The sequence below is a fragment of the Hoplias malabaricus genome, chromosome Y (assembly GCF_029633855.1).
Source record: "Hoplias malabaricus isolate fHopMal1 chromosome Y, fHopMal1.hap1, whole genome shotgun sequence".
Taxonomy (NCBI): domain Eukaryota; kingdom Metazoa; phylum Chordata; class Actinopteri; order Characiformes; family Erythrinidae; genus Hoplias; species Hoplias malabaricus.
This window is the reverse complement of record NC_089820.1, coordinates 53,553,240-53,575,014: the sequence shown is the minus strand read 5'-3', so window position 1 is coordinate 53,575,014 and position 21,775 is coordinate 53,553,240. Positions and strand designations below refer to the sequence as shown.

Sequence of the window (21,775 nt, the reverse complement as noted above, 5' to 3'; positions counted from 1 at the left end):
CAACATTAAAACTTAAATAATTGTTGCAGGAAATTCTTCTGTTACTCCTCTGCCTCTGGCATGACATATACACTACCTGATTATTTGGGAGGTTCTTTTAAGAAAATGTTTGTTGCTTTGATCCCATAATAATCTGCATTGAACCGGTTAGACTGTGATAGATTTACCTAGTAACATAGCTACACTGAGACACTGAGAGAGAGACGGAGAGTGAGAGACGGCAAGAAAGAGAAGGGGCGGAGGGAGAGAGGGAGGGAGCGTGTAAGCGTGTGTGTGTTCCCCAGAGTTCATGTCTGGGATGAAAAAGTGTTTGTAAAGGGATTTAGAGCCAGAGTGGCAAATGAACAGGAGCAGAGTGAGTGTTTGTAAAGCTCCTGAGTCGCTGTCTGTCAGTCAGACTAAGAGCCTTCTCATTACACACACACACACACACACACTTAGAGACTAAATTCACTTATCAGCAGACATCACTCAGAGAAATACTTTTGGGAAAAAGTTAAAAAGTGACATTTCTCACTGAGCTGCTGAGTGAACAATGAGATCTCTATCTGTGGCTTTTTCAACCAAAAATTATCCATCAATCCATAACCTCACTAGGAATATTTGAGACTGGGAATTATGTAGTGGGCAAAAGTCACAGACACTTCATACAGTGAATTATCTTAGCGGTAAACCTGTTTAAGCATGTGCTAATTGGTTCTTTTTAATACAACAACACAGAAGTACATTAAAAACAGTAGTAAGTATATCTTATCTTCCCCAAAAAAGTTTATATCTTTTGGAAAACACACAATGAAACATATGGAAACACATATGGACACACCAAACGTTTTCAAATCAAAGATACTGCTCAGATCACTACATTTTTTATCATTTTCTCAAGTGCCTACAACCTCTGGCCAGTCCCGTCCTAATGCTGGCTCTGTGAATCCTCATCATACAGTGTACACCTCGTAATACTGTCTGAGGTCATTCAGAAAGAGGCAGCTGAGGAATTCAGAGTATCTGGAATTAAGAGTCTCCAACAAATCATTTTTTTTCCCGCTCTGAAGCACAACAAATGCTAAAAATCTCATTCATGCTAAGTTTAGCTCAACACAAATATGAAAAACATTACCTTCTCCTCCAGCCTGTTGAGTCTGGAGCCAATAGTATTTGAACCCTTGTCCTTGGCACGGTCTGTTGAAAACATCACCAAAATAATGAGGACACGACAACAACAATGCAAACAAAATTCTACAAAATACCAACCAGACGTGTGTAGAGAAAAATGATTAATTTAAAGAGATAAATGACAAAGTAAATGGTAGACTGTTTACTGAACCTGAACTTGTCTGGAACAGAGTAATTTTTCCCAAGGACTGATCCAGTCTATAAATCCCAGACATAAAGAATGTGAGATATATTCATCCCTCATTATATGAACAAACAAAAACACATTTTATGATGTAAAATAATATTAATTTACACCTTATGACATTTGTTTAAATAAATAAACATTGATACGTTGAGATGCAAAGGAATGTTTAATAGTCCTTTAAAATGTGTCTAATAATGAGGTAAGTGTGAGTCCAAAGGTGCATAGAAACTCAACCAAATTACACTTAAATGAATAACAAGTTTAAACAAATAAATCATAATCAGATATATCATTAAATTATTTGAAGTAATAATAACTTCAAACAAACTAGCACTAAACTCAACTGTTACACCTTTAAAGGGGAAAGTACATTAGACAGAATACATTCTGACCTCCTTTGAAGCTCTTTGATACGGACCATGAGATTGAGATGGCCTTGAGAATACTGCTCAATCACATCCCTCACATCATAGGGTTTTCGTGCTTGCTGCAAATTACACAGACACACACACAGCGCTGTTTCTGCTTGTTTGGATAGTGACAGACACTACTGCTTGACATGGGCACAGCTTTGACAAAGAAGTCTGAGAGAATGCTGTGAATTCATTGCTGAAGAATTTAAAATAATGAATATCTTGTGAAACATTCACAAAGCCACAAATTCATCAGCACCAGCCCTAGATCAAAGGTTAGCTGAGTGCTAAGATCTCCTAGGGCTTTGAAGTAAAGAAGTCACTTCGGCCGACGCCAAACCTTCATACTGATCAAGCGCTGGTTCCTCACTTTTGAACCTGATTAGACCTGGGCTCTGTCAATCTTAGCTGTTTGGCTTCATTTGAAGTCACTGAGTAATGTGTGTAGAATGAGGGAAGTCACATGTTTGTTATGAGCTTTTGAGTCGCTTAAGCAAGAAAAAAAATGCAAACATTCACACGTCCGTGATGGGAAGTAGCCGATTCAAATGAGAGCAAATCTGTTCGAGGAAGAGCAAACATCAGCAAGAGTTTGGACACAGAGGAACTGGCCGACAGTCCCACACACAGTCACTGGGGGAGGGGGGGGAGGAGGGGATTTCAAAGATACGCAAGTGTGGTAAGCAAAGGCAACTAAAGGGGCACTAACAGGGAGGAAGTACAATGGGAGAAAAACAACAGAAAACTGTGACCAGTGTCGAGTGTCTAATGCAAGAAGAGGGGGACGGTGTGTATAATAGTGGGGCTGGGTGATGTAATCAGATATCACTAACGGCTCACAAGTAACTTGATGCTCGCACTTGAAAGTCAATACTCACTTTTGCTGAGAACAAGAATGGGTGGAGGGCGGGGTGCAAATTTTACGTAATTGTTAACATTTTGAAAAAAAAACAAAAACAAACCAAAAACTTATTTTTCTTCAATATCCGTCTGTAATGATCATGACAACTTAGTGGACAGGTGATCTGCACCTAAAACTGTGTTTTCAAAAACTTTCAAAAGTTAAAAAAGGTCTACAAGCTTGTATTAGTATTTAATCAAACAGAAAAAACTGTAAAAAACAGTAAAAAGCAGTAAAAAAAAAAGATCTCTCAGTTGTAACACTGCAAAATAATGATATTAAAATTTTAATTGGAATTTACGGAATGTCACTTACCTGAAACTTCTTCTTAGCCACGAAGTAGCGCATTCTCTGGATCACTCGGATGGCAGCACGGTGAGAATCCCGCAACCTGGGTGTTTATAGATAAAGTTACCGAAGCGGTCATGATTGAAATGTAAATGAAAGGCAGAAAGATGTATGACACTGAGAAAGCATTCATAAAGTATCTATTTAAAGCATGGGAGAGTGTTTCCTAAAGCATAAAAAATGAAAAGAATAGGAAATGACACCCATTCCAGTTATTTTCATGGGTCGCAGGGTGTGTCTGAATACATGCCTGGCCAATGTATATATTATGTCATTACAGCTCCCAGTAAAGGAAAATAAAGCTGCCTGCAGGATCGTCAAGTCAATAGTTTCAAAACACTGAGTGCACTTCAGACGCAAGCATTTGCAAATCAATCCTATCATTGGGAAGGGCCCTCAGGTGAGGCTTGAAGCTGACTCTGCAGATGGCATGGACCAAGGCAAAGAGATACAGGAAGGGGTATTAACCAGGACATGGAGTGTAGAGAGTCTTTGTTAAAGACTGTGTGAAAGAACACATTTTATTTTCATTCATTTCCATGTCTTAGAAAAACCACAGAACAGTTGATAGCATCAGATCCAACAAAATGCTCCCAAATTTGCCTTTTAGAAAAGATCTGCGTTTAATTTTCTCTTTAAAGTATGAATTACAGTCTGTAACTGCGTAAATAAAAAGTGTACTTGCTGTATATGGCCGGAGGAACTGACCATATGGACAATGCATGTAGAAACAAGGAGGTCACTTTAATTTCATGGCATCAGATCATTTGAACCCAGCAGCTGTCTTTGACATTAGGTAAAAAATTTCATGAATTGACCAATAGAATTGCTCCAAACTGACTTGGAATGAAATAATTTTACATTGACGTCTGCTGTAAAGTCACTAAGACAACACTGATACGAGACACTATTATTCATTCATTCATTCATTATCTGTAAGCGCTTATCCAATTCAGGGTCGCGGTGGGTCCAGAGCCTACCTGGAATCATTGGGCGCAAGGCAGGAATACACCCTGGAGGGGGCGCCAGTCCTTCACAGGGCAACACAGACACACACTCATATTCACTCACACCTACGGACACTTTTGAGTCGCCAATCCACCTACCAACGTGTGTTTTTGGACTGTGGGAGGAAACTGGAGCACCCGGAGGAAACCCACGCGGACACAGGGAGAACACACCACACTCCTCACAGACAGTCACCCGGAGGAAACCCACGCAGACACAGGAAGAACACACCACACTCCTCACAGACAGTCACCCAGAGGAAACCCACGCAGACACAGGAAGAACACACCACACTCCTCACAGACAGTCACCCGGAGGAAACCCACGCAGACACAGGAAGAACACACCACACTCCTCACAGACAGTCACCCAGGGCCGGAATAGAACCCACAACCTCCAGGTTCCTGGAGCTGTGCGACTCTTTTCCATAAATGCCATACAGACTCTAACTACCAAACTACCTGTTGCGCCACCGTGCCGCCCACCCTATTATTTTATTATATAATATTTCATAGCCATTTTTAGAAATGCCTGTAAGCCATGTCAGTCTTTTCATTAAATATGTGGCATAGATATTGGACACATGCAGGGGCTTTATTTTAGAAACTGCTGGGGATTTTTATGCATAATACTCTCTACAGCAGGAGTCATCCATCATATCCAAAATGGCGCAAGTTTTCATTCCAACTAAACACGAGCACACCCAGTATAACAGTTTGGAAACAGACTAGTTGATTAAACAAGTAGAATCAGGTGTACTCCTGCCTAATTGGAATGAAAGCCTGCAGCCACACCGGCCCTTTGTGGATAAGACTGGTGACCCCTGCTCTAGAGTATGGTGCCAACAGGGTGGCAGTTCAGTTGGTAGAAATACCTTGTTGATGACCGAGGTTAGAAGAGAATGTCTAGACTTGTCCGAACTGACAGGAAAGCCACAGAAACACAAATAACCACTCCCTACAACACTTATGATCAGAAAACCATCTCTGAATATATAGCCTGTTTAACCTTAAGGTGGATGGGCTACAACAGTGGAAGACCACATGAAGTTTCATCCCTGTCAAACAAAAAGAATTACCTGTGTCAACAGTGGGCATAGGTTCACTAAAACCGGACAGTTAGAGCTCCTGTGAGGTGGTTTGATTACTGCTGATATTGTAGCCATCTGAGTCCAAGAGTGCAAAAATGGCTTCACATTCCCCTTCATCACAGTGTGCACAGTACTAGCTGGTGTAGGCGTCTATCAGCTGATGTGCTGATGTGCAGATCTAGGTGGCATTCTCCTCTGGGTTGGAGGCACAGTGTGTCTGGAGGACTCCTAGCTAACGGTGGAATGTTTGCGGAGAATATTTGCTAAAAATTTGGGGTCTAAAAACAAAACGTTCCTATTTTAACAGCTTACGATCGGAAAAGTGTCACATAGGCGAATCTCTGCTGCCACATCGTGAAACAAAGATCTGGCACAATCAACAGAAATCCATAGACTCCACTTGCCTTGTGTTGACAAGCAGGTGGTGGTGTTATCGTGTGGGAAAATTTTTTCTTGGCACAAATCGAACCTCCTGAAACCGCCCAAGCACCACTTGAATGCCTCTGCCCATTGAACTATTATTGTTGACCATGTGCATCCCTTTATTTACTGGTCTTTTAATGGCTACATCCAGCATGATAATGCACCTTGTCACAAATCAAAGTTCAACTTCAACTTGTTTCAGAAACAAAACAATGCCTTCAGTATATAAAACATATGGGACATATGTAAGACCCCCACATTCAGACACCACTAATAAACAAAAGTGTGTGTCTGAGGGGACATTTCCTTCTTATTATACACAAAAGAATCACTTAGTGTAATTGGAAATTAGCATTTTGTTTCTTTATTGTGTGGAATGTATGTATGTATGTGTCAATCCATGTGACTTAGTCTTCATGTAGTATGTATCTGTGCTGTATTCCCATAATAATGCTACCATCTGGTGTGTGTCACACAAACTCCAGTCACAAGAGCCCCTCAAAGAAAGGCATTAGCATTAGACAGCCTGCAGGCTACCAGGCCTGGTTGAGTTCATGGACATGGCTGCCTGAGGGAGTCTAGACCTTCCTTGGCAAGGAAATGGAGGATGATACATATATGCATGGCTCCAGGCAACTGCCAATATACGGCTCCCTAGTGAGCCATTTAGGAATTCAACCAGCATCCCTTCAGAAACATTTCCAGCATTAAGTGCTAATATTCCTTACTTATAGCTCCCATGATTCATGCTATTAAAGAAAACGGCTCTGTAAATTAAAATTAGCGCATAAAAACTAACTAGATATAAAAATTACTATGCAAAACCAAAGATAATGGGCTTTTTTAATATCAATCTTATTATGATTCACCAAAGCAGCTGAGAACAGGAAAAACCCCTGGATGATAAAGATGGATAACATACTGTCATAAAAGCGTGAACACATATTCAAAACGTCATCCTTGACCCATGTCTTACATTCCAGTGAAAGGTAAGACATTCATTACATGACTAAAGGAACTATCATTTGGCTATTTAGACTTCAGTGTGAGCCATAAAATGCTGCACCACAGCAGAAAAATACAAACCGTGGGACAAGGTTCTTACAGTGTTTCTCCCAGACTTTTTTTTTCCTGAAGTAAATCTATCCAGTAAAACTGACCTATCCTTGCTCTGGATGCTAATTTGTTCTTTCATAGCAACTTTAATGAGGTTGGACATATTTTTCAGTACATTTTTTGAGGCCAAACAATGTTTCATCTTGTAAAAGTAACTCTAAGCTAAAATTACCATATTTATCACTGCCATTTCCAATCCTTTTTTTAAAATTTACATTTTAAAATGGAAGCTCACATGAAAGGGTTTTTTTGCTAGCTTGTTCAACTTCATAATGTTTGCTATGAAAGTGTGAATGCAGTAGAATAGATTAGAAGGGTACTCCAGTGCAGGACCAAGACTGGGAAACACCGTCATGTGAAGACTCAAGTCCTTTAAGGAGTGGCTCTATAATCCAGGCACTGTGCCTAGGAGAGATAACTAAGAACACAGTGTTCTGGAATTAGACCATAACTAACAATCATTCCAGTGAACCAGTAGATTGTGGACAGTGTATATATGTGTGTGTGTGTGTGTGTGTGTGTGTGAGAGAGAGAGAGAGAGAGAGAGCGTGAGTGAGCGAAAGAGAGAGAGAGAGAGAGAGAGGGCTGGAACATGGGAACCAACCCATCTGTCCACGAGGCAGCGCCACTTCCTCTCCTCAGCCCTGGTTACCAGCATAGCAACGCTGGTCTCATGACCTCAACAGGGTCACCATCTGCCTCTGGTGCTGGCACAAAGCCTGGCTAATGGCAAACACTGGCAAAAACCTCGGCAAAGGGGAGAAAGGGTTCCCTTGGGACCAGTGGGGCAAGCAAGAGACACATACATAGAGACAGATAGAAAGTGAAAGAGAGAGAGAACAACAGAAAGGAGGAGACCAACAGAGGAAGGCGAATCTCTTGTCCATTCCCAATCCAATTTCACACTGGTTGATAGCAGCCAGATGTGAATAAAGTAGAACATCCACAATAAAAAGGGGAGTTTGTCTGAAAAAGAAGATAGAATCAAGTAGAAACTGAGATATTCTGATTTCCAATGTACTGCTGTAGACCACAGTACACAACAAAAGCATGGGCATCTTAGCATCAGTCAATCCATAACAGAGTGAGGGTTTTCACCAGTTTTACCCGTGCTTAAATACTTTCAGTTTAAGTCATCCCCATGCCCACACAGATGCTACACATACCAACTAAAAGCTAAACTACAATATGAGTAGATATATTACAACCTAGTGTAGCTCATGCTGCACCACAGAGAAACATAATGACTGCTTTGTTGTCCTTTTATTGTTGCACTTTGAAAGAGCTTAAGAAGCATGTGATTAAGAAAATGTACAGGTAGTCAGTGTTCGGTACAGGGATGGACAAGGTTTGGACTACTTTCCTTTCATTGGAAAACCATTTTCAAAATCTTGTGTTGTCCAGGATTATGCCTAATCTTTTCACCTCCAGGATTTATGTTTTTTATTTGATTTTATGTTGTTTATTTCACACATTTCTATAATGAAAGATGACAAATATTCACCTCACCTCAAATGATGTAGATTATTTGTACGGTATTACGCATCTGTGTACATCAGGGGATACGAACACAAGACTAAAAGTCAGGGCAACATCAAGTTTAGTGGTTGACAAAACGCAATACATCAAACCAAAACCATCCGTCTGTATTTTACCGATGACCAGAACAGTACGAAGGTCATAATGTGCGTGTATGTGCATGTAGACCCAAACGGATGTTGTGCTTGTGTCAATGACAGTGACAAGAACACCAAATAAAGATCAAAGTCTTGCAGCGTGGGACAGGAAACAGCCACGCCATAACTGACATCAACACGGTGCTCCAAAAATCCTGCCCACGCTCGCTTTAAATGAACTGAGCTCTGTCTCACAGGGCGTGTTCAACAAACAAGGCCCTGCTCTTTAATTACTGACCTCAGCTCAGGATGGGCTGGCCGTGGTGAATGGTCATCAACGGGGGGGAAAATAAATGATGGCTGATCCTGGAGCACTAGCTGCAGGCAACTCCTCTTAAGCACAGAGCACAAAGGCTTTGTTGGGTGCATCTCTAGGCTTTGATTGGAGCTAAACTGATAGTGACGCTATAGAGTTAAGCAGTGTGGTAAACAGTCCTAAAACTTCAGAGTGGAGTCATTAACAGGGAAATGGAGAAGTAAACAATGTGAGAGGACAGAGGAGGATTTTCTGCCTGGCTAACACAGACCAAAATGATAACTTCAGAACGATATGGACATTTAGAGACATCTTTGCTTTCTAAAATCATGAAGAGATTTCATTTTGAAATATTTTGAGAAGGCAAACTATGTATGAACATTTAAATGTTCATTAATCAGCGATAAATTAAACACCCAGTGTTTTTGAAGATTCAATGCCTACGTTCATCAATTATTTCAAATATTATCCTACATGCTCTTCTAATTTCTCGTCTACAGGTTTGAATGTGTTTTTAGGTTGCCTGAGGCCAGCACTGCAGGATCAGCTCAACTGGCTCAAACTGTAAAGAAGAGTATTGAATTGTGCTTTGCATCAATTTACAACACTTTCAAGTAACTGTGGCACCAAGCCCCTCCATCTGTTGCAATTAATCCCACCAATGGGGTTAACTGTAATGCTTGCACTCATGGCACTGTCCGCTAAATTGTTCCTGAATGGTATGGTCTGGAAACAAATATATATTCTATGAATTGAACTAGAGGGGTATTTAGGTTTTTTTTTAAGAACATTGAAATTGTTGCAAAGTGAGCAGAGGCCAAAACCATCAGCATTAACAGAGTTAGAATTGATAAAGGGAACATCAACGTTTGTGGTGAAACGCAGTTCTCTCTCGCCTTTAAGAATATACTTGTCACTGTTGGAACAAAACCTTGTATCTCCAGAATGTTGTTTTATAGGATGGTAAAACAGGATATTCAATAAAGCCTTGTGTCTTCAAAATGGGAACCATATTATGAAGCTTTGTTTTGGCCTTGTGTTAATGTAGGAACAGCAGTAGGATTTTTTTACAGTTCTGGATTACATTTTTTACAGCTGACATTTACTGTAAAAAAAACAACACTTTTTATAAAATTCAGATGTTGTTTCCTTTCCATCATGTGCTGATCTCAAGCCTGTTTGCGTGCTCGAAACTGGTCAAATGTGTTTTCGAAGCTCCAGTGTCAGTAAGTGTGTACATAAACAAACTGGATTAATCCGACATGCTAAACTCTCTCTCTCTCTGTTCATGGCTGAGGCATCTGAATTGTTTTAGACGACAGAGAGAAGTCTAAAAATTGAAAAGAATGAACCGAGATGAGGCCCTATTCCTGTTCCACAGGTGGGTAATATTGACTTATTTTTGCTGTTTCAGATCACTAGGGTGGAATTGTTTCAGACAGCTAACTGCAGACAGCTAGCCGCAGAAAGCTAACCGCAAAACCAAAAGTGCTACAAAATGAAACAACAAAAGTTATGAATGAGTTTCAGTGGTTATTTGAACAGTGAATAAAAATGTACATACAAGCCAAACTGCAGCCACATACAAACAACAGTGATTTTTTTCCCCCTCAGACACACTGTTCCACCTTAAAAGACGCTGACCTTCTGAATGTAAACGAACAGAGAGAACTGCATTTTCCCACAATTGTAGACATGCCCTTTAATGACAAACGGAGAGAACCGTGTACACAATAAGGCTAAAATTGCTAACATTATTGGCTCTTTAGTGAGCACCGAAATGGTTAAGTTTCATGAGCAAGTATTTCTTCAAGCATCGTTTTACTGACCTCTCCCCAGCGGGGCACAGCTAATCTCAATGTAATCAGGACTAGACAAACAGGAAGAAAAACAATCAGCTTCTGCAGTTTCTCTCTAATCTTATCATCAAGAGAGAGAAACCTTAAGCCAGTGCAAGTGCAGGGCAACTGAAACAAACAACACTCACTCATTTATTCACACACACACACACACACACACACACACACAAATACTCACATGCAAACACACAAGTTTTATATATATTTAATCCCATGAGCAGATACTTTTCACTTTAGTCACATACACTCAAACATGGTCTGCAGTGTGTAGCCTTGTCCTAGTGTTTTTTTCTTATGTCATCGTTTCGAAACTCAAAATACAGACTGAACGCAGACAAAAATCCCCATGACTAAACCGGTGAAAGATGACTAATAAAGCCTCTCCTGAATCTGAGTCTGTTACTATAGCAACCCTCTCTCTCTCTCTCACACACACACACACACACACACACAGCCCCACCCCACACCCAGCCGAGTCAGAGTGCACTCTTGTCCTCGTCTCTACAGAGTCAAAAGTTGAAGTTCTTTTGTGTGGCTGTGTTGCGCTATGGGCTCTGAGAGCACAGGGCTGGGCACTAAAAGGCTGGAGGGGCCCCGACTGTGGCTCTAAGAATAGCCCCCTGCAGAAGGAGGGGAACAACACACTGATTAGCCTCAGTCTGTAGGGAGACTTCTGCGCAATAAAAGCTCGCTAATCCAAACACCGGCCCTCTCCTCCACTTTCAGCTCAAATGCCTCAATGACGTTTTTATAAGTGGTCAGCGGTGATAAGCGCATGTGAGGCTCCAGTCACTGATAATCATTGACCAGGAGCAGGAAACTGGAGGATCGTCAGTCAGACTGTCAAGCTGGGTCAGTGGCACAGGACTGGGGAAGTCGCACTCACTCACACAAACACACTCAGTTGATTTTATACCACGTCAGAACACGGGGTCACGTGTAATAACCTAATTAAAATATATAACATCAATACAAGCAGGTTATATTTTAAACATTCTCATAGACTTCCCCATATTTAAGCTTCCCCAAGCTTAGTGGATCAGAACAATAGGCAACATTATTTTTTGCTTAGTTCTGTTTATTATGATCTCCTCTTTTATTTATCACTGAATTCTTAACTGTGACATGTGACTCAGGCCTCAATAATCAACAGGAAACATGTTTCAAGAGCACAGGTCAAGACCATATTGCTGATCCTGGCATTGTAATTTACTGCTTTTCTCCAGTTTCCTTTCCAAAGGTTAGGACATTTTTGCCTTGAAAAAACACACACATACACCCACACCACACCCACACAGTGAAAAAGGGGTCCCTGTGGCTTCAGTCAGGCAAACCTCTTTCATCCTCACCATCAAAGAACCAGTCTAGTATGCGGAGTATTAAATATCCTTATTAAGGTTGAGTCAGAGTGCTGCTGGGACCACGCAAGCCTTTCTGTCTTTGCCCCATGACTGAATGGTTTATGGTTCAAATCTGCTGCCTCCCGACGCTGAGGAGCAGACAAACAAGTGCCACTCAGCAAGTCCATACACATCCCCCTATTTACACGTCTCTGCCCAGGGTAGTCACTGAGGTTAAGCTTTGTGGTTTTCTTGCTGGTGTATACTAATATTATGTTCAGAGGATATCTACAGGCATATGTCGTTGGGTTGATATGTTCACCTCTTGTGCCTTGTATAGAACTGTTGGCAATATAAACATTGTGTGCTTATTTAAGTATGGCACACTATGTAGTGCAGTTTACAAGCTGCCAAAACAGATTCCTATATGTTGTACAACATTAATGTTTCCCATTATGATTATCCAAGTTATTTTCTATAGAAACTAATATCAACATTTTATTATCAAGTTGGGCGGCAGGGTGGTGCAGCAGGTAGTGTCGCAGTAACACAGCTCCAAGGGCCTGGAGGTTGTGGGTTTGATTCCCGCTCTGGGTGACTGTCTGTGAGGAGTTGGTGTGTTCTCCCCGTGTCTGCGTGGGTTTCCTCCGGGTGCTCCGGTGTCCTCCCACCGTCCAAAAACACACGTTGGTAGGTGGATTAGCGACTCAAAAGTGTTCGTAGGTGTGAGTGAATGTGTGTGTGTGTGTGTTGCCCTGTGAAGGACTGGCGCCCCCTCCAGGGTGTATTGCCACCTTGCGCCCAATAATTGCAGGTAGGCTCTGGACCCACCACGACCCTGAACTGGATAAGCGCTTACAGATAATGAATGAATGAATGAATAAATATTATCAAGTTGCAGAGAAAGGTCACCAGAAACTACTGTAAATAAGAGGCAGTACCTGTCTGTATGGTAAAACAGTGATGTTTGAAATAGTAAAAAAAGGATTTAACACCGACATGCCCAATGTGATCACACTTTGTGTGATGATGAAAAATAAAATGTATGATGTTGTTTATAATACTTTGCGATGCCTAATCAAGAAGTTTATGACAAATTACATAAACCCATAAAACTTTATATATTGTCACTGTCAAAAAAAAAAAAAAACTATGTTTAGTTTACTACATCACTTGAACACAGCAGTTGTCCTTCACATTGTGTGAAAATATCCTGACAAATCGACCAATAGAAATGCTCCAAAATTACCTGGAATAAAATCTTTTTTACTTTGATTTCCAGTGAAAGTTAAAACATTTTTTCCTTCACCTATAAAGTAACGATTTTGGTGATGCATGTCTTCCTTTGGACAGTGATGACATCTTACCATTTAAAATCACCTTTGTTGATCTTGGCGTGCATATCACAAAAAGCTCTGGAAATGTCTTTCAGACCAAATTTGCTCCTGATTTCACTGTTGATGATTTGGAACATTGCTCTCTGCTATCATCTTTCATTGCAGTAAAATTAACACTCTCCCTAAATTTTCACTTCTTCAATGTCTACAAGTATCACTTTAAAATACCCCTTGCTCTGTCCTCCATTACAGGACCCTTCTCCTCCTTCAAAAATACACGTGTCAAAGCAGAACTCAAGTTCAGGAATCACTATAAGCTAGTTTGTTTTTCTGCTCCTGTACCTTCCAACCTGGCTTTACCGCCTATTGTTGATAATAATTATCTATTATACACAAATAAGCTCTTTACAAACCACCTTATTACATGTCATTACAGCCTTATGGGAGGAGAAACTGAAACATCTGATGACCTCTTCTATTTGCGCTTGGCAAGGTCTTGAATTCAGAGCAAAAAAGATACAAGATTATTAAAAAAATACAAGATCAGAAGTCTAATTGTATGAAATGCAACCAGACTCATTCAAACCAGGCTGCTCTGGATCAAAGCTGTTTAAAACGCAAAAATAAACCCACACTAAAACTTCTGATGAATTCTGGGCAATGTGGACCCCTTTTTCTTTTGTTAAATGATTACATTTCCCTTCAATTCTCATGTGATTTGCATTTATATGCATTTATTCTACTCTGGAGATTGAAATAAAGACACTCGGCTGATGTTAGAAGCCTGAAAATGGACACATAGGTTTTAAAATGTATTCTATTGCTTAATCTATTTTTTTTTTAAATATTATTATTATGTTTTTTTTTTCCTGATTTACACCCTGTCCTGTTTATATATATATATTTTTTATTTTGACGTGTTGTTTCTACTAATTAGAATTATGTTCTCCCAGATTAGTTACTTCATGGCAAAAGGTAAGAAAGGGTGAGGTGTGCTTAAGACAAGCAGTCGCGAAGAGTGGATGACTGGATGAAAATGAAAGATTCTCTTTCCCTTGATAGAAAATAGGTTTGGTGAGTGTGAGGCCGTTTTTCAGGACGATACTATGTCTCAACACAGAACAAATAGTGGAAAGGGATATCAACACAAAGAGCAAAGAGTCAGATCTTAATCCCACTGAAAATGTATGATGGTAATTTTAAAAACGGGCCAATAACAAGGCTACAGTCATCAAATACGATCTGTCAAATGCTCCTGCTGCAGAAAATAGAAATCACCTTGAAAATGAATATTATTTTTCATTAGTCAATGCCTCAAGGAATGTATTAATTAAAATAGTTTCGTTTAAATTGAGGCATGTTTAATGAGTCCAGAAAATACAGCTATTAAACTAAACCTGCTTTGTGTCGTATCTGTGATTTGTTCATTTGCTACAAAGTAAATATTCTGAGTGAGCATTCTCAAAGTGTAGTGATTCCATTATTTTCGTCAGGTGTGGTATTCCCTTTCTCTGTGTCTTTTCCTGTACTTTTCTGCACCCCACCTCTCTCTTTTTCTCTACTCAGCTGACTCTCGCTCCATGTCCCTTGTTAGCTCTGACAAACTGTAACGAAACGCAATTACTGTTAAAGAGGGAAGAAAGGGTGGCCGTGACGGCCCAGATAAAGAGACTTGTGCTAGCAAGCCGCGCTGAAGAGGCATTAGTGAGCCAACAATCCTGTCCTATTCAGCATGCCTCACACACTCCTACACACTCTGTTAGACACACACACACACACACACCAACCTAAACAGTACACGGAGTCAGTTCTAACAGAAATCACTTACAAATTTCATCTTCTTTTTTGAGTCCTTCAAAAGGAAATATAGTTCTTTTATGTTTTCCAGTTTTATGTTTATTAATCATATCAGCAACAAATGTGGCTTTGAATTCACTTCATTCACACGGGTGCATTTGTTTTATATGAATATTATCCATTAATATCAGTGCAATTTCTGTTTTCTGTGTGCATTATCAACCTTTTATCAGCACATAAATATAAACATATTGGTCTGTCATTTCCAATTTAAATTAACTAAATATTCAACAGCATGGTTCATTAGAAACACACAGAATAATCAAGAATAATGATTAAAAAAACTGTTTAAATCAAACCGCTCCCTTCCTATGTTTCATAGAGAGTGTATTTGAAAACAAACTTGTGAAAACCGCTGTTTTGAATGCACTGGTTTTGTGATGTCATAAAAAAAGATTTCAAATAACCCCCATTCAACATTAAATAATTTTGTTGCTCACAAATTAGTTAACATCACCAGCCAATCAAAACAGAGCTCATTTACATGTAGCAATTTTAAGGGCACAACAACAAAACACCACACTTACATTAAACATGTGGGAATCAGGACAAGATGTTACAATGAATATGAACAAAAAAAAAATGTATAAAACAGAACTTTAAAAGCAGCCAAACACTGAGGTAGACCTTTAATAAAATGCGTAAAAAAATGTAACTAATATTTCAGTTACAATTTCTGAACAGCACAAGCCAGGCCCTAAGGTGATTGATCCTTACGATAAGAGTGTTTCTAACAAAGCTGCCACTGCAGACTTAGCTCAGGAGTTCAGTTCAACTGGAGCTGCTTGTCAATCAGGCTATTGTCCGGAGTGTGTGGAGCTGCAGACAATGGCTCTTTGTCTCTGGACTGGAGTGGACAACCGGGCCCTGCCTCGGCCACAAGAAGCCCTTCTCTGTTTGCTGAGAATAAATCAATCTTTTGAGCCTTTGGTAAACCACACACCCCACTGTCACAAGGCAAGAGCAGCAAATCTGAGCAGAAGCAGACGAACACATGCTCACTCATTCATTCACTCACTTGCTCACTCTCCCACTGACTTGTTCACTCTGTGTCTCGATCACTCATACACCTGCTTCTGCTGTGACACTGCTGTGACTCTGCTGCTTTTCCCTGTGGCTAGAAGCATGATTTTTTGGATGCACAAACAATACACAGCAGTTTACAGAATAAATAAAACACTACCACTTTACAATAAGGGTACATTTATTAATGGTATCTTTTAATTAAGCACTAAGTCAGTAATAAGCATTACTTTATTAATTTAAGTCAAAATTAATGATTAAATAATGATTTTTATGCTAGTTCTTATTTCTTTTCATTACTTAATGATTAATTGTGACATGACTTGGCTTTTTACTATTTTAAGTATCATTATTTATTAATGTACCCTTATTGTAAAATGTTACCTAATTTGTTTTTGCATATTATTCCTAAATCATTTACAGTGATATTCTATGTATTTTTCAATTGTTTAAGTTTTTATTGGCACAAGGAAAAGCTTGTATTGGGTGAGAAAAAAAGGTTTGATTTAAAAGAATTTAAGGCATTCTTCGCACCCTGTGATTTTTAAACTAATTTAAATGGTATTTCCATCCATAAATCCATAAAATTGGATTGAATCATTAAGAAAATGTGCACTTGCGTTTAATCTATAAACCTTTCTGATTCTGAAAAATCCTTAGTATTTCAGGTAATTTTAGGTGAACCTGAGTAAAAACTAAAAATAATTGAAACCATAAGAAGTGTTTTAGTCCAGACTTCTTTTAAATAGGGCCCAATCTGAACAAAGGTTATTTACATATATATTACTTAAAGGGCTCTAAACAAAATGTGAAAGTGTGAAGGATTGATAAAGTTTGTAAACTGTCTTTTAAATATAAATATCAACAACATTTTTATAAATAAAATAACACTAAACTCATGAGTCAGATAAACACAATGCTAGATATTATTGAGCTTATTTTAGAGTCTAGTGCATTGGGAAAGAGTGTGTACTCATCAAAGTGTTTCCTATCACCTGAAAGTGTGTGTGTGTGTGTGTATGTGTGCGCGTGTACATAAGAGTGTGTGCACACAGTCACAGAGGCGTAGTTAAGGCATTGTTCTCTCTCCCCACCCCCAATGCAGCCGAGCTGCTTCAGCTGCAGACATGGGGAGGGCTCCGGGCCTCTCCCTCCTCTTAAGTTAACAGGCCAAGGTCAGAGGTCAGTGAAGGAGAAAGGTTGTGAGCAACACGCCCTGAGAGTAGGGAAAGAAAAGGGAAGGAATACTGTGCTACAAAGAGATATGAAGACTTTTCACTTTTTGAGTTTTGACTTATCTGCTCTGTTGGAGACAAACCAACACACATCAGACCCAACGAGAGGGAGGGAGGGAGGGAGAGAGAGAGAGAGAGAGAGAGGAGACAAACCAACAGGGATCAGACCCACAGAGAGAGAGAGAGAGAGAGAGACCAACACACATCAGACCCACCGAGAGAGAGAGAGAGAGAGAGAGAGAGACAGACACAGAGAGGAGACAAACCAACAGGCATCAGACCCACAGAGAGAGAGAGAGAGAGAGAGAGAGAGAGAGAGAGAGAGAGAGAAACCAACAGGCATCAGACACACTGAATCACAGAGAGAGAGAGAGAGAGAGAGAGAGAGAGAGAGAGAGAGAGACACACACACAGAGGAGACAAACCAACAGGGATCAGACCCACAGAGAGAGAGAGAGAGAGCGAGAGAGAGAGAGAGAGACCAACACACATCAGACCCACCGAGAGAGAGAGAGAGAGAGACAGACACAGAGAGGAGACAAACCAACAGGCATCAGACCCACAGAGAGAGAGAGAGAGAGAGAGAGAGAGAGAGAGACAAACCAACAGGAATCAGACACACTGAATCACAGAGAGAGAGAGAGAGAGAGAGAGAGAGAGAGAGAGAGAGAGAGAGAGAGAGGGAGGTGACAGAGAGACAGAGAGTCAGAGAGAGTTAGCGAGGGAGAGAGAGAAAGAGAGAGAGGTGACAGAGAGATAGAGAGAGAGACAGACACAGAGAGAGAGAGAGAGAGAGAGAGAGAGACAGAGAGAGAAATAAATGAAAGCTAGGAAAGAAAAAAGAGAGAGAGCAAGACCAAAAAGAAAAGGAGAGAAAGCCAGCTGTTACCATTGCATCTCAGTGTGAGATGAGTGAAAGCTCATTAAACTTCAAAGATCAAACAGAGGCAGGCAGTGACAAGAGAGCCTTTGTGGAGGAGATGTAATATGTGTGCTGAAAAAGGAGAGGAGAGGAGAGGTGGAACAAATCAAGTCCCCAGCTGGGAGAAAAAATGTTATACAATCCATTTAAAATTAAAATAACAAAATAAATAAATGAATATAACATTGACAGAACAAACAGCACCAGGGCTGTGTAAGCAAAATTGTAATGCTTTTCTTCAGGCTCAAAACTACCGTTCCAGTCTCAAATATAGTGTATAAATGTTGTCCTTTACGTTAATATATTTCCAATGTCAGTTTGTTGGGGATTATATCATTACAATATACACATTTTAAAACAAACCCTGTACGTTATAATGCACTAATCCTGCTATCATAGTAACCACAAGCCTTTAATCATATTTCAGGCAGGAAAATTATACACAGGGCAATCCAGTACACTTCTACACAATATATTATATTGTGTCATTATATCTCTTATATGCAAATTCTTATAACCTGCAGGTTTTAGAGTGACATAAAAAACTACACTGCTATGCTGACAGTGGTATCTCTGCTAGACCATGTTTTTTTAAGGTTAGTCACATGACCATCAGAAACAGAAGAATGAAGCAATGCAAAACCTTTGATTGTGAATCATGGGTCATGAGATGCCTTCACATTAAACCGCAGATAATAGAAACATTGCTTTGCCATTTAACCTAGAGCAGAGGGAACAATGCCAGGGCCGGTTAAAAAAAAGAAAAAGCTTCATTTCATCAGTCACTGACAGCAACACACTCAGTCAAAGGAAACATCTCCACTGCCCTCTAGTGGTCGATACTGTTTAATGCCCTAGAAAACAACAAAATGAGCCACAATGGACAAAAATGACTGGAGTCTACTGGAGTCAACAAGAGTGACAAACTGACCAAGTCCCTCAGCATTGACATTATCCTTGTCTCTGTTGGAGGTATATGATACACAGCCTCAGCTTGTGGAAAACAAACAACAAGCAGAGTGTAGAATCTGGCCTTTTCCACATGCTACACGGCTAATGGGGCGAAGAGATACAACTAATAGGCCACTTACAGGCAATCCACACCCAGGAGCTCTCTCCATGGGAATCGCAGGGCAACCGACTCCGGAAATCTGCCCCATTTCCAACAGCTTTGCTACCAAAAGCTACAAATAGTGATTTTTAAGAAGTTATAGGGTGGCCTGGTCAAGTACAACGTGTAGAGAACTGGGAGAAAGTGCCAGAGTAGTAATTGTTTGAGTAAAGAATCAGATGACTGATGCGATTAGCAGAATGCACTCATATAGCCTCAGATTTAATGAGGTACTAACTGCAGATAATCAGGTTCCGATGTGTTGATGATAACACTTTGCTATTTTAATCACACAGTGGCACATAAGAAAAGACACTGTATAACGGTCCAAAAGTCTGACTCCACAGTGAATTGGGACTGGGATTTTTTCATTTAATTTAACATTTCATGTTAAAACTTTATCTTAACTGGAATTGTGTGAAGCTGCTTTGTGACAACATCAGTTGTAAAAAGCACTATACAAATAAATATGGTATGATCTGATATGAATATATAGAACTACGAAAAAATTTAAATGAATAACAAGGAGATGCTGCACCTTTTTCAGGCCATTGCTTAAATTTAATCAAATCTGTGACATTGATCATGTTGAAAGGTTTTTTTGTTTTGTCCTAATAAGTCTCTTCCATTTAACTGACAATTATGACCTCACTTCAGTTACTATTGTATTTAATTGACTCATCAGAGACTTCTACAAAAATTATAGGGTAATTACCAAAAGGGAATAAATTAAAATAGTAATTAAATTCTGAAACGCTATAAACTGGGCAGCAGGTAGTGTCACAGTCACACTGTGGGTTCAAGTCCCGCACCGGGTGACTGTCTGTGAGGAGTTTGGTGTGTTCTCCCTGTGTCTGCGTGGGTTTCCTCCGGGTGCTCCGGTTTCTTCCCATGGTGGATTAGTAGGTGGATTGGTGACTCAAATATGTCCGTAGGTGTGAGTGTGCGAGTGAATTTGTGAGTGTGTGTCACCCTGCGAAGGATTGGCTCCTACTTTAGGGTGTGTTCCTGCCTTGCGCCCAATGATTCCAGGTAGGCTCCGGACACACCGTGACATAAACGCTTACAGACAATGAATGAATGAACTCTATGTAAATTCTAAAAATTACATTTGATATAAATAACTACTTATTAGTAACAACAGCTTTTTTGCAGATAATCAGGTACTCACGGCTGATGATAAAACAAGGCTTATAAGTATAAATCTTAAGCACATAGTAATGTTAAATAATGAAGACATAACATGAAACTGACTGTGCCAGTGCCACTCATTTATGAATACAACTTTATCTATTTCCAGTATAATACACGTGGTGGTCAAACACGCTGAACAGAAATGTTCATTCTGGGACATGGTCAATGTGGAAAAAGTCAGTAGTGAAGTTGTTTTTGTGATCTACTCACTGTGACACATGAGTGACCGGTAGGAGAAGACTGTCTCTCTCTACCTCCAACTCCAGATCATCTGCAAAGCTACTGTTCCTCTGCAGAGGGGGAGGGGACTGGACATCCAAAAGCCCTGGGCTTTTCTTCACTACACACACATACACAAACACACACACATGCTCACAGTAAAACACACATATATTCATAGTAAAGCACAAACACACCTTCAAACACAAAAGAGACAGCTGGGGGTGACATGCGATTTGTATTTATTGTCACTGTCATCAAAACCTCCACCAAACTATTGTTCAACTTTTCAAGATGGACACAAAGTGTCATTGTGAGACTCACTATGAGTGAGTGATGCGTGAGTGAGTGAGTTAAAGCCATGAGGCATTTCACATCTTACCATGTGAGCTAAACAAATGAGTTAGTAGAAATAAACCAGCATTACCTTGGATAAAACCACTCTTACGTAAATAAAATTACCGCATTATCATCCCTAGTGCATGTTTTTGGTTTTCTATAAAGTTACCACTACAATACAAGGTTTTGTTATGACAGAGACATTATGGAAATGAGCAAAGGAAATGTTCAACCATGCTTTACACACAACAATATAGATATTCCTAAGTTAACACAAGAAAGAACCATTTTTTAGCACAAAAAGAAATTGGAGGAGTGTGTCACAGCTAAGTATTTCCTCCCTCTCCCGGTACAAACTGTTATTGTAATGCTCTTTAAGTCAGGATTAAGCAGGTCTAATATCTATGTTCAAGTTACCTGGAAGAGGGGAGAACTGGAAGGAGGTTATAGAGGTCCAGGACTGTTGACGTTCTACAAGGGGAGGGAGTAATACACATTATCTCTTCTGTTTTCCCTAAACTTATTCACCACAACAATGCACAGATGCACAGCCTTCACCCTAGATGCAAATTTCAACCATTTTATCAGATCATGCTTGCAAACTGAGTAGAGCTGGAAATAATTAAAAGATAGAAATTCACCATTCACCAAAAACGAGAAGAGTGCACAGGGAAAGAGACCTTAGCAGTGGTATTACACTGCATGTATGTTTTACTATGAAAAGGCATGCAGCAGGACACTAACAGCA

At 39.9% G+C, this 21,775-nt stretch overlaps 1 protein-coding gene across 2 annotated transcripts in view; it reads right to left on the bottom strand.

The window, feature by feature from the left end:
• LOC136679515 (potassium voltage-gated channel subfamily KQT member 1-like) overlaps nucleotides 1-21,775 on the bottom strand; it is a 46,926-nt gene that overhangs the window by 4,633 nt on the left and 20,518 nt on the right. For both annotated transcript variants that reach the window (XM_066658094.1, XM_066658095.1), the window contains 6 exons: nucleotides 21,445-21,498; nucleotides 20,680-20,809; nucleotides 2,990-3,065; nucleotides 1,753-1,847; nucleotides 1,325-1,371; nucleotides 1,118-1,179 (listed from right to left, as the gene is read on the bottom strand). In XM_066658094.1, coding sequence (XP_066514191.1) covers nucleotides 1,118-1,179; nucleotides 1,325-1,371; nucleotides 1,753-1,847; nucleotides 2,990-3,065; nucleotides 20,680-20,809; nucleotides 21,445-21,498 — 464 coding nt within the window. The remainder of the gene's footprint in view (nucleotides 1-1,117; nucleotides 1,180-1,324; nucleotides 1,372-1,752; nucleotides 1,848-2,989; nucleotides 3,066-20,679; nucleotides 20,810-21,444; nucleotides 21,499-21,775) is intronic.